Source organism: Diceros bicornis, chromosome 25 (assembly GCF_020826845.1).
Source record: "Diceros bicornis minor isolate mBicDic1 chromosome 25, mDicBic1.mat.cur, whole genome shotgun sequence".
Lineage (NCBI taxonomy): Eukaryota > Metazoa > Chordata > Mammalia > Perissodactyla > Rhinocerotidae > Diceros > Diceros bicornis.
In genome coordinates, this window is record NC_080764.1 from 40,299,399 (window position 1) to 40,312,886 (window position 13,488).

General features: G+C 36.2%; 1 protein-coding gene across 1 annotated transcript in view; it reads left to right on the plus strand.

Moving 5' to 3' along the window:
* The window catches only part of PAWR (pro-apoptotic WT1 regulator), a 101,115-nt gene that overhangs the window by 55,494 nt on the left and 32,133 nt on the right, over positions 1-13,488 (plus strand). Inside the window, exon 2 of the mRNA XM_058568731.1 lies at positions 13,280-13,411. Within this exon, the coding sequence (XP_058424714.1) occupies positions 13,280-13,411 (132 nt within the window). The remainder of the gene's footprint in view (positions 1-13,279; positions 13,412-13,488) is intronic.

Genomic DNA, 13,488 nt, shown 5'->3' on the forward strand with positions numbered 1-13,488 from the left:
ACTTAAAAAAAATTCCAGTGGGGGAAAGTCAGATATTGATGGAAAATGATATTAACAAAGTTATTATGTTCAAAAGTTATAATTGCACAGTTACTATCCGGCTTGTCAAGACTTGCTTCTGAGTTACCTGTTTGAACAATTAAGGGGTATGGAAAGACCCTCCTCCACACTCATTCCAAAAACAATTAGACACTTGCTGAAAATATTGATAAGTAAGTTTTCATAGTAGGATTAGACTCACAGCAGTAATGAGCTTTAAATTAGTAACAGCTGATATTATAGATTGGTGGCATTTTGAAGTCTTGGTGTCTTCATTCTGAGTTAGACCCTCAGCCTTGTCTGGAAATCCTTTACATATTTTTATTTCACTCACTGTCATATTTCCTACAATGTCTATTTTATTTATTTATTTATTATTATTTTTTAAAGATTTTATTTATTTATTTTTTTCCCCCCAAAGCCCCAGTAGATAGTTGTGTGTCATAGCTACACATCCTTCTAGTTGCTGTATGTGGGACGCGGCCTCAGCAGGCCGGAGAAGCGGTGCGTCGGTGCGCGCCCAGGATCCGAACCCCGGGCCGCCAGTAGCGGAGCGCGCGCACTCAACCGCTAAGCCACGGGCTGGCCCTACAATGTCTATTTTAAATGTTAATCCGCCTCCCACCCATTACCTTATCCTAAACTTCCACCCATGATAGTCAGCAGAAGAGCACAATTACATCTCAGAGAAACTAGAGAACCCTCTGTCAGAACTCTGTTTTTGTTTGCCTGTGTCGTCTGACTTACCTGCATTTAGAGCCATCTTGAGAGCCTCCCCTGCAGTTTTAGCAGAAGAGGTTTAGCCTTTTATCTGTACCTTGGTCCTTCCTTTCCTCTTGTACGTCCCACAAATATTTCAAATGCTCAACACCAAACTCCTCATTGTTTCCTTTCTTTACATTTTCTGCGTTCATGAGTGACACCGTGAGCTGGCAAACTAGGAGTCACCTCGTCACTGCTACTTGACTGCTTTTGGCTCTCCCCAGTCCACTCAGATCCCACCTCTTTTGCTATGTCTGTCCACGTACCTGTCTGCTTGCATTTCCTTAGTTCTTGCTCGTCGCTAACCTGGATAGCAACAACCGTATTCTGTGGGTACTGCTGTTGTCCCCGTTTTACAAGGTCACAGCTAATAAATATTGTCAGTTTTTTCCAAATAATTTATACATTAATTCAAATGCATTGAAATAATTATTCTACCAGGAGAATACATTGGCTGGGAATAGCCAAGAGAGTTTTAAAAATGAATACTAATGAAGGAAACTGCTAGATATACTAGGTACTATTAACTTTTAATAATAAAAATAATATGGTTTGGGTATTAATATAGATAGATCAGTGGAACAGAATAGAAAGCTGAAAACAGCCGTATAAAAAATACGTAATATAGATAGCATTTTGAGTTGGTAGTGAGGAGATGGGTTGCTCAGAGCCCCTGGGTATGAAACCTGGAGGGGGTGCTGAACTCCTGGAGTCGTTACTCGTACAGGCCACTGCCAGTGTTGCAGTTCTGGATTATTCCAGGTATATAGAGAGAACAATTGCTTAGTGTTAAAGAAAAACCATTAGATTCCAACCTCACTGTGGAACAAATATGAGATAAGTTAAAAAGTTTAAAATGAGGGCTGGCCCCGTGGGTTAGTGGTTAAGTGCACGCGCTCCGCTGCTGGCGGCCCGGGTTCGGATCCCGGCACGCACCGACACACCGTTTTCTCTGGCCATGCTGAGGCCGCGTCCCACATACAGCAACTAGAAGGATGTGCAGCTATGATATACAACTACCTACTGGGGCTTTGGGGGAAAAAATAAATAAATAAAATTATTAAAAAATCTCCAACGGAAAACTTAAGCAATTCAAAGGTGAGCTAGAAAAAAAATTGACAATGTATGATAGACAAAGGTTACCATTCTTGTTATATAAAGAGCTTTTAGAAATATTAAGGAGTTGAATAAACCAGTATAAACATTTAGAGAGGACATCAGTGTAGAAACTGAAGATACATAAAGAAATACATAAAGTCAATAAAGAGATAATGTAAGTTCATCCTGCTAACTAGGATTCAGTGAAGCATTATTTGCCTAATATGTTTGGAGAGAGTTAAAAAAATAATAATAAGGATGAGACAACCTTCTGCAACCTTCCTGGAGGAGAATTTGGCGGCATGTTTAAAGAGCCGTACAAATTAGAGATGTACAAAACATTTATATGAAAGGCTGTTTAGCTGATATATGTCCAGAACTGATATGATTAAACAAATCATGCTGTATTCATAATCTGATATACTGTGCACTACTAAAATTTTTGTTGAAAACAAAGAGATGATATAAGTAGATCTCAAAACAGAATGCCTACAATTATCTGAATTAAAAAAAAAAGTTCTGGTAGAAGGATTTGTACCAAAGTGATAACAATTGTTTAAGGATGATTTTTTTTTATTGCGATAGCATTAGTTTATAACATTATACAAATTTCAGGTGAATATCATTATATTTTGATTTCTGTGTAGATAAGGATGTATTTCTTCTTTTCTCTATTTTAGAAGTTTCTTTTTGTAATGTACATTAATTAATTTTGTAATTAGGAAAAATGTCATTTCCTGTTTAAATAAAAAGTACCCAACTAGTTTTTTAATTTTTACCATCATCATCTTTATTACTGTTTGTTGAAATGGCTAAAAGTGAGAGTGCTGCTTCTCTAATCATGAATATTGCTGTTTAGAGGACTTGGTGAGTGGGATTGCCAGCACAAGGTAATATGGTTAGATACGGACCATGGCTGAGTCACATCTGATAGTATTGGTATATTGGTGTAGAATTTTTTTATTGAATAAATTTGATATGTAGCATTTTGTAAGTTTAAGGTATGCAGCGTGTTACTTTGATACATTTTTGTGTTGTAATATGATTGCTGTCATATTTATCACATTACATGATTATAGTACAATATTATTATCTATATTCCCTATACTGTGCATTAGATCTCCTGTGGCTTATTTACTACTCATTGTAAGTTTGTACTCTTAAACACCGTCAATTTTGTTCCCAACCCCCAATCCCCTGGTAACTATCATTTTACTCTCTGTTTTTTACAGGTTTGACTTGATATAGAATTTTGATAATGGGGAAGGTTCTTTAAAATTGAAGAATTATTAAATTCTGTTTTCATTTTCTGTTTCTGGAGAGTTTTGTTTTCAGATTATTTACAAATAAGATTTCTTTTTTTAATCTAAAAGGCCAGCTTTTATTGCAAACTCAGCTTTTAAATCCATGAAATCAAAGTACTTTTATTGTTACCAAGTTGTTAGAAAGCATAACTAATTCAGTGTGATAGATTGGTTGCTAATTTACAAAGTTAATCAGGGTGTTTAATAATTAGTCTTGGAAATTCATACATTTTAATTTACTCCATTTAGTTCCCAAACTTTCTAGTATAGGGTTTTGTGTGTGTGTGTGTATAGCAATTTTTAATCATTATAATATAGACATATGTGGCTTTTTTCAGCTACCTAATGAGAGGAGAGAGGTCATTTGTTTATTTTGCTCAGTTCTGTTCACATAGAGATGTTTATTAATTTGATCTTATTTCAGTTTTCTTTTCATTATGTTGGAAGGTTTTTTTTTAACCATTTCAAAATAAGCCTCTTGGCTTAGCAGGGAGGGAAGGTAAGGAAGAGTGAGGCAGAGGTTGAGTGATGACAGAGTGATGTATGCTGGATAAAGGACTAATGGAGGATGAGGAGAGGGTATTACGGAGAGGGAAGCAGATAAACGAGCAGCAGTGCTGATAGGGTTGACGTGGCCTAGTTGAAGAAAGCGAGTGGAATTTATCTCAACTCCCCTGATACCTTTCATGGATATAGTAACTTGCATTTTGGAAAGGCACTCATCGATATTCATAATTTGTAATTGTGTGATCCCAAATACAGACTTTTTTCCCCCTCTCATGGAGCTGTATAGTTTTTTTGAATTTTCCCTAAAAGCTTTGCTAAGATTGCTTACTTGATTTTCTTTTAAATGCAAAGGGAAATCAGCATGCTTTTAGAGTCACATTTATATGATTTATTGTACATAGATACAATTAAACTTACTTGGCTGTTTGAAATTTGCATTTCATTTTAGCTTTGTTGTAATTCTGTTACTAATTTCCGTTCATATGAAGAAAATGTTATGCTATTCCCTAGTGTTAGAACTTTGTAGAGAAGTGTTTATACTTTGCAGAAATTTATTGAAAAACTAAAACACCTAAGGAAGTTGTGTGGCTTCTTTATATTAAGATCAGATGTGCGTATGTTACATAGACTGAGGCATTTGGATAGAAGAGAATGATATTAAAATTTGGGGAGGATTCTGAAAATTAAAGGAACTAGCATTTTTTAATGCATTCTGTGAATTATTATCAATATTGTTTGGAAATGAATGAATGATGTTTCATTTATAAGACTCAGCTCTTATGAAAGAGAACAAATGTGAAGGAATAAAAAGGTATGTGAAGCAATATCTAGCTGAACTCTTCCAAGAACTAGATAGTATACCACACAATTTATTCTGTCAAAATATCAAAGTATCCACAACTTGGCTTAAGCATTTATTTCATTAAAAATTAATTTTAACAATTTTTCAATGACTTGAAATATTTTTTAAAATTGTATTTTCTTGGGTAGTTTAGTATGCATGTTGTTGGATAAATAATAGCTGTGAGTGATGGTTGTCTATGGCGCCCTACTGTCCAAGAATTCTCTTTAATGTAAGTAAAAAGTCCTATGGAATATGCTCTTCTCCATATATTGGAAACATTTAAAAATACATTAAAAGAAAATTTGTTTAAAGTAGGCAGATAGTATGTTGATTGCTTTTTCTGACTCCTGAATTTTGTGAAATTCTGCTTTATAAAATTGATAGGGGAAAGCTACCATGATATGGATCCGTTTTAGTTATTTCAGTCTCTGAGCTCGTTAAATTTTTTGATATATTAAAAACCTTCAAGCTGTAGTAATAGAAATTTTAGTAGTAGGAAACTACTGCCTTAACATTCCTAAGTCAAGTTTATTTGCACATTTAACATATGTATCACTCTAAGATTAGTCTTTCAAAAACAGTGTGTTATAGCTCTCATTTGTTCACGAAATTAAACAATAATTGGCTGGTTTCTATATATTTAGGACTTCAAGTCTCAACTCCTCCTTAGCCTCAGTGTCCTTTGTAATCTGGTCCAGTCAGTCTAGTCTCTCCTTTACACACCCCAGGATTTACTTCAGCAAACATTTATTGAATATGTACTATATCTGCCACGTTTGTAATACAAGTATAATATTCTCTGGTAATGCTGCTATTGTGAAGGTGCAGTCTGTTGCCTCAGGCAAGGTCTTCTTTAAAAACATAGCATAGTGGCTTTCAGACTTTTTTTTTTGGACTGATAAAAGTGTGCTTTATTAGTGACTCAAATACCATGAATAGTTTCGCTGTTAGTGACATTTTCCAAAATGTTGAGCAACTTTTTTTTTTTATAAGATTACTAACAAAATATCACATTCCTTGGATTTATAGAGTAGTGGTCTTCCTGGAAAAATCTGTGTTTTAGAAGTAAAATGTGGTTAGCCTTAGATGATTATAGATTTTTCACCTGCATAACTATTCAGTATTACATTCTACATTTGAATGACATGTGGGTCAGTTCTTTCTTAGAGGGACTGATTTTTCAAATTGCAAGAAAAACATTCCATGCTTCTGATCCATAAACCGGTAGCATCCCTTAGTCATCAGTATGACCAAAAAGGCCTCCACAAAATTCCATGCCTCTTAGGGAGTGGTATTAACTGAATGAGCATCACTGGGTTAGAGCATTATGGCCAAAGGAGAGACCTACTCTGGAAAGGTAGTCAGAAGAGACACTAACCTTTAGTTAGAGGACACTAAAGGCCCGAAGGTATGAGAGAAATTAAAAAACAAATAGCTTCCAGTTGAGAGAGCTACAAGGGGAAATAAAGGCCTTGTTCAGGGAGCCAGCTGAGGAGAGCAAAATGTTAATCAGCAGGAATTCCAGAGGGCACAATGGAATGATTGGGAAGGGAGAGGAGGGCTGCAGGATTGGATCAGGTTAGGCAATGTACAGAGTGATGTGGAAACAAGCATCTGTACAGTGATGGATGAGACCTGGGGAAGCTTGCTCTGCTGTCAGTGACTGAAGTAAACATGAAAGTGAAACTTGATACAAGAATTCTTCCAGGAAGTGCCTTTAAAATTAAAAAAAGAAATATAAAAATGTTAATTTACACAGAACTACAGAGTTGGTGAACCCTTATGTAACTGTCATCCAGCTACAATAACCACCAGCTCATAGCCAGTCTTTTTTTCCTGCAACTCCCAGTAATTCTGTTCTACAAAGTAACCCAGTACCCTCACAGATAATCTGAAACAGAAGTTTCACAAAAAAGTGCTAATATTTTCTGTTCTGTTCCTTTTCTGCATAAAAATTCTGTGTTGCAGTGCACTGAATGGATGTCATGACTGATGAATAGATTACACCTGGCAGTTGAAAGATTGAGTTTAGAGTTTATAGTTAGACAGCTTGGGTTGGAGTTCTGACTGCACCCCTCAACAACTGTGTCCGTAAGCCTGTTACTTAATGCTAATCCTCAGATGCATCTTCCGTGAAGTAGTACACGCCTCCTAAGATTTTTGTGAGAATTATATGAAATGCTAGACGTTAGTGCTTAACAGTGCCCTACACACCTAGAAAATATTCAGTTAACAGTAGATGCTGTTACTAATAATATTTTAAGTGTTAGGCCTGGGATTTGAATCTAGATCTCTCTGATTCCAAAATTTGAGCTCTTATAATTTTCTAATCTCACACTTTACAGACAATTATTAAAAAAAAAAAGAAAAAATCAATCTAGAGATAGTTAATATATATTTTTCTTTTTATTCATATGTCACTTTTTTCACTCTACATCAAATTGCAAACATTTCTCATTTCTTAAAAACAGTTTTCAAGTAATATTCCATCATTTTGTTCTCTAGAGGCAGAAGTGTTCTACTTAGAATAAGATATTTATCTAGTTCTAGTTTAGTCAATGCACAAATTTTATTGCTATTTTAAAAACTTTATTATAGGAATTTCAATCATATACAAAAATGAGAATGTATAATGAAGCCCTCCACGTACCCGTCCTTCAGCTTCCACAATTATCCATTCGTGGCTGGTTTTGTTTTGTCTCTACTACCACACACTACCCATTCTGTCTCTTATTTCTTTCTTTCTTTTTAATTTTTATTTATTTATTTTTCCCCCAAAGCCGCAGTAGATAGTTGTATGTTATAGCTGCACAGCCTTCTAGTTGCTGTATGTGTGACGCGGCCTCAGCATGGCCGGAGAAGCGGTGCGTTGGTGTGCGCCCGGGATCCGAACCCGGGCCGCCAGCAGCGGAGCACGCGCACTTAACCGCTAAGCCACGGGGCTGGCCCGCCTCTCTTATGTTATTTTAAAGCAAATCTCAGATGGCGTATTATTTCCTTCTTAAATATTTTGGTATATGTCTCTAAAAGATATGGACTCTTTTTAAACAACAAAAAAAATCACTATCACACCTTAAAAAGTTAAAAATAGTTCCTTAATCTCATGAAACTCCTGAGACTTAATTTCATCATATATTCATTGTTTAAATTGTCTCTTAAATAATTTTTAAAGTAGTTTCCTTGAATAAGGATGCGGATGAGGTCAGTACATTTGTACTGGTTCGTATGCCTTTGAATTTCAAATTTATGTGTCTCTTCTACTTTTCCCTCTCTCCCCTTGCAATTTATTAGTTGTAGAAATTGGCCATTTGCCTTTTATAGCAGGAGTCAGCAGAGGCTTGTTTCTGTATGACGTAAGGCTCAGAATGATTTTTATATTTTTAAAGGGTTGTTAAAAAAAAAAAAAAAACAGACCTTATGTGGCCCCAGAGGACTAAAATATTTGCTCCTTCATCCTTATAGTTTTCTGACCCCTGCTTAGAGTTTCGCACAATCTGTATTTCATGACTGCATCTCCATGGTGTTGTCTAATATGTTCTTCTGTCCTGTTTCCTATAATTAGTAGTTGGATCTAGAGGCTTAATCGGATTTAGGTTCATTTTTTTTTTTTAACTCATTTCATTTGTTCAGTACTTCTATGATATGTCTTTTTTTGTAAGCATATTTGTTAAGGTGTTATTACATACAATAATATGCTACTGGTTTAAGAGTGCAATTTGATGAATTTTGACATAGGTACATGACTGGGTAAACCACCATAAGAATCAGGATATAGAACGTATCCATCACTCCTGCCCCTTTCCAGTCAGCCGCCTCCCCTCGCACTCAGCGCCTGGCAACCACTGGTCTGCTTTCTGTCACTATTTTCCAGTGTCTTTCACTTAGCAGGATGCTCTGAGATTCATTCATTTTGTTACTGAGGAGTATTCGACTACATGACTGTACTCTACTGTTTGTTTATCTGTTCACCATTTGGTTGGATATATGGACTGTTTGCAGTTCTGTGCTATTATGAATAAAGCTGATTTTTTTGTATGTTTTTGTACCAGTTTTGAGTAAACATGTTTTCATGTCTTTTGGTAAATAACTAGGCATAGAATCGGTGGGTCATATGGTAAGTGTATATTTAAATTTGTAAAAAACCGCCAAACTGTTTTCCACATGGCTATACCATTTTTAGTTCCCACCCATTTTTAGTTCTCCTCCCAATATAGGAGGTATTCAGGTGTTTCAAATCCTCATTAACACTTGGTATTGTCAGTCTTTAACTTGAGTCATTCTGGTAGGTGTGTGTAGTGATAGCCCATTATGGTTTTAATTTGCATTTCCCTAATAAGTAATGATATTGAGCCTTTTTTCATGTATTTATTTCCCATCCCTGTATTTGGTGGAGTATCTGTTCAAATTTTTCTCATTTTTAATGATGCACTGAAATTTATCCTGGTATGTGGAGTAAATCCAACTTCATCTTTTTTTTTTTTTTTCCCTGTGAAGATCAGCCGTGTGCTAACATCTGCCAATCCTCCTCTTTTTTGCTGAGAAAGACTGGCCCTGGGCTAACATCTGTGCCCATCTCCCTCCGCTTTATATGGGACACCGCCACAGCATGGCCTGACAAGTGGTGCGTCGCGCCCGGGATCCGAACCGGCGAACCCCGGGCCGCCGCAGCGGTGCGCTCGCACTTAACCTCTTGCACCACCAGGCCAGCCCCCAATTTCATCTTTTTTAATACAACTATCCAGTTATCCCCAAACCATATATTGAAAAGTCCTTCTTTTCCCACTGGTGTGTTTCCATTTTTATTGTAAACTTGATTTGTCTGTGTGGGTCTATTGCTGAATTTTCTGTTCTGTTCCTATGAAGTGCAGTTTTTTGAATTCTAACTAATAGGACTTTAAAAATATCCTAATTTCCTTTTTATTTGGCTACTTTGTCAGATCTGTAGCAATAATCTGAATAATTTTTTTAGAATATGTTATAGCTTCTCTTTTTTTCAACATTAGTAATTTGTTATTAGCAATGAAAATTATACATTTTCTTTTTTTTTCAGGGATTTTGTTTGCTAAAATATTAGCACTCTAAAATGCAACTTTGGGAAAAGAAAGAGCTTGATGAGAATCAACAGTGCTTATTGTTGTTATCTCTGTTTAGAAGATGTCATTTCATAAAATCTGACTTTTTGGTTTAGATTTCAAATAGTTGTTAACCCACTTCTCATGCAACTTCCTCTCTAATCCGTGTAAAACAACTCTCTCTCCCTTAAGGATACCAGTAGGCTATGTGCTTAGAGAATTATTAATCTTTGTAAGAAATAGAAGTAGAAAATGTCTACCCATCTTTCTCAATTAACTCAGCTCTTTTTTTGTTTTCATTCTTCTCATTTCTCACCATTTCCCCCAAGTTGTTCTTCCAGGTGTATTTATTCTGGTTATACAAGATAGCGTAAAGAATTTGTAGGATACTTGTTGCTAAAAGAACTATACTGGTTGCTAGAACTTTGGAGGGAAGTTGTGATTCATCAAGTAATCCCTGTTCTGAAAGCTGCCTGGAGTGTAAGATGCACACCCTTTCCACAGAGGTTGTATGTGTGATGACTAGGTTCCCAGGTCAGGGGGTGACAGTGTTGCTGTGGAAAAGAACATTTAGAATTTTACCTTGGGGTGTCACAGTCCATCTCCCTGATTTGTCTCATCTTGGTTACTCATTTACCAAATATTTACTGATTTTTTTTTTTTTCCTTTTAATGTGCTGGTAAGGGAGTCCACATTTATTGAGGGAGTGGGAGGAGGGAGAGTTAGTGTTGAGGGCTGGGTCTCAGAAAGTGAAAAGAAAGAAATAAAATAACATCCAGTGCTCAGGGAGTTCATGGCTACCTGCCTCAACTTTTCCTTTCTGTCTGTACTAACTATGATATAAGAATTCTAGCTTCTGCTACTGACATGGGATCCTACAGTCAGGGATTTTTTGCATTCCAGGTACTGGAGAATGAGAGACGATTGCTTTCACAGAGTAGAATATCAGAGATGAGACCACTTTTTATTTTTTTCAGATTTTATACTCTTGCTTCTCAGCCCCTGCCAAGCATTAAATGGTTGACCTCTTGTCTAAGTGCTATATATTGAAGAATTCCTTGACTTAATTCTCTTTTCTGTTGTAGGACCTCCATCATACAGTTGTCATTATTGTGGTTTTATGCATTTTAGTGTTAACTAGAGTGAGTGTTCTGCCGTAACTCTTTTTTAAAAAGTAATTTTTCTGGATGTCTTATGTATTTATTTGTCCAGATGATCCACCTCTACTTTCCAAATAAATTCCATTAAGGATTTTTTTTTTGGCGAGGAAGATTATCCTTGAGCTAACATCTGTTGCCAATCCTCCTCTTTTTGTTGAGGAAGATTGGCCCTGAGCTACATCCGTGCCCATCTTCCTCCACTCCATATGTGGGACACCTGCCACAGCTATGGCTTGACAAGCGGTGCGTTGGTCCATGCCCTGGATCCGAACCTGCTAACCTCCTGCCGCTGAAGCTGAGTGTGCGAACTTCACCACCACACCACCAGGCCAGCCCCTCCACTAAGATTTTGATTGCAATTTTTATTCAATTTATAAATTGATTTGCAGATTATTGATACCTTCACAATATTAGGTTTTTCTCAATTTAAGAATAGGTTTTAATTTATATCCCTCACTAAAGTTTTATAGTTTTTTCATAAAGTATTTTAGGTTATTTTTATGGTTATTATTAAAGTTATATAGTCTAACTGGCTATTGATGTTACTTTGGGAAGCTATTTATTTTTGCATACTTATTGAAAAACCATCTTAAGGAACTAATCTAAAATATTTTTAGGTTATTTTCTTGACAAAATAATATCATCTGAAATGATGGAATTTTGTCTTTTTTCTAATATTGATATCGCTTATTCTTCTTATCTAGTTTTATCAGCACTTCCAGAGTGATGTTAATGACTATGTTGATAGTGGACATCAATGTCTTAAGTCTGATTCTGCTTTTAAATTTTGTTGGTATTTTGCCATTAAACATGATACTGTCTATTGGTTTGAAAAAGTTTTTTAAAAAGTCCTAAGAGAGATTTTTTTACTAATCAGGATTAATTTCTTAAACTCTGGTACCCTTTGCAAGATTTCTTTTATTAGTTCTGTTTTCCAGCTAGGATATGTCATTTTTTATTGGATCAAATTGCCTGCTGTGTTAACTAGTCTCTGCACTTTTTGTCCCTGTCCCTGTTCATCTATGCCCTGAATTGCTGTATACCGGTTCTTTTCCCAAAATCAGTTGCAGTCGTGTTTACTTATAGTCCAGGGAATTGTAGCGCTATAATATCTTTCCATGCTATGTAAAGAGAAGTCCAGGCTTCTCTGACTATTTATTATTTATGTTCCTTTGTGATCAGAGCATATGCCTTTCCATTCCTCACCTCTGTCAAGAATTGTGAAGGGTCTGAGATCTTACCCTGCTTGCAAGCTAACGTGTTAGCCTGTATCATTTCATGGATCCTGGCAGAAGACGGTCGTTTCCTGGGCCAGAGTTGAGGACAGTTTATTACTCTCAGCAATAGCAGTAACCCAGTATCATCATTTTTCTTGTAGAGATTACCCAAGCCCCAGTTTCTGCAGGGTGACATGACGAGGGCCAGGTGACATCTGTACACACAGTCACTTGCATTCCAGGAGAGGACCCTGAACATTCTCTGGAATCTCAGCCTGCTTGTTTCTTAAATCCGCCCTTTCCATTCTGTCCACCAGCTTCCTCTCCACATCATCCTAGTTTAAGACTCTGTCTCAGACAGATGTTTTCTCCCACACCCCCCATTGTAGACCTTGTGTCTTCAAATGTGCTGCTTATCTACCATATTCCTTCTATTCCAGACACTCCAGGGACCCTTCTTGGTTTGCACAGTGGCCTCAGTCTTTTTTCTCGTTTTGCACAGTTTGTAAGTCCTGTTATCTTTCTTGCCATACCATGCTTTATCCGTGTCTTAGTATTTACAGTGCCTGCAGAGACATTATTTATTTATTTTTTTGTTGCTCTCAGAACCTTTAGGGCAGTGTATTGGATAGGAATGTGTTTGGTTGCAAGGAACAGATAACCCATTCCACAGTGGGTGTAATGGCTAGAGTTTTTCTGTTCATAGTTTTCTTTTTCATGTAAAAAGTCTGGAGATAGAAAACTGCTGTTGTTGATTCCACTTTTTTAGTAATACCCTTTCCTGTAAGCTTTTCCATATACTCTTCCCACCATCTGAAATTCTCTTTTTTTTATATCTGCAGTTCCTAATTATACCCATCTTTTAAATTATAAGCTCTTCTACAGAGTCTGCAGAAGACTTACTTCCTAGGTGAAAATATTCTTTCTGTATATACTTCTAGGTACTTCTAAGCTACAAAATGGCCTTTATCATTATCTGCATGTAGGTATATGTGTATGTATATATCTTTCCCACTAGACTTTAAATTCCATGTCTGTGGTGTATCTTTTGTTACCCTCCGAAAAGTGCCTTGTTTAATGTAGACACAGTTTTAGCAGATAATTTAGTTTACAGGAATTAAATGTACATATTGCTGAAAGGAACACCTTTATTGTGTAAATTAGTGTCTGAATGCACAAATATTTCTTTAATGCTATTAAATGTATCTTCACGTACTATCAGAACATTCTATTAATATTATGTGGGAATAAAAATGGAAACTATTCTTTCTTTCAGTGCTTAGATGAATATGAAGATGACGAAGCAGGGCAGAAAGAGCGGAAACGAGAAGATGCAATTACACAACAGAACACGATGCAGAATGAAGCCGTAAGCTTATTAGAACCAGGCAGTTCGTATTTGCTACAAGTGAGTATTTTAAAAATACCAGGAAGTCACTAGCTATTTTAACAATAATTTTTAAGTCACTGTTAATAATTCTTCCA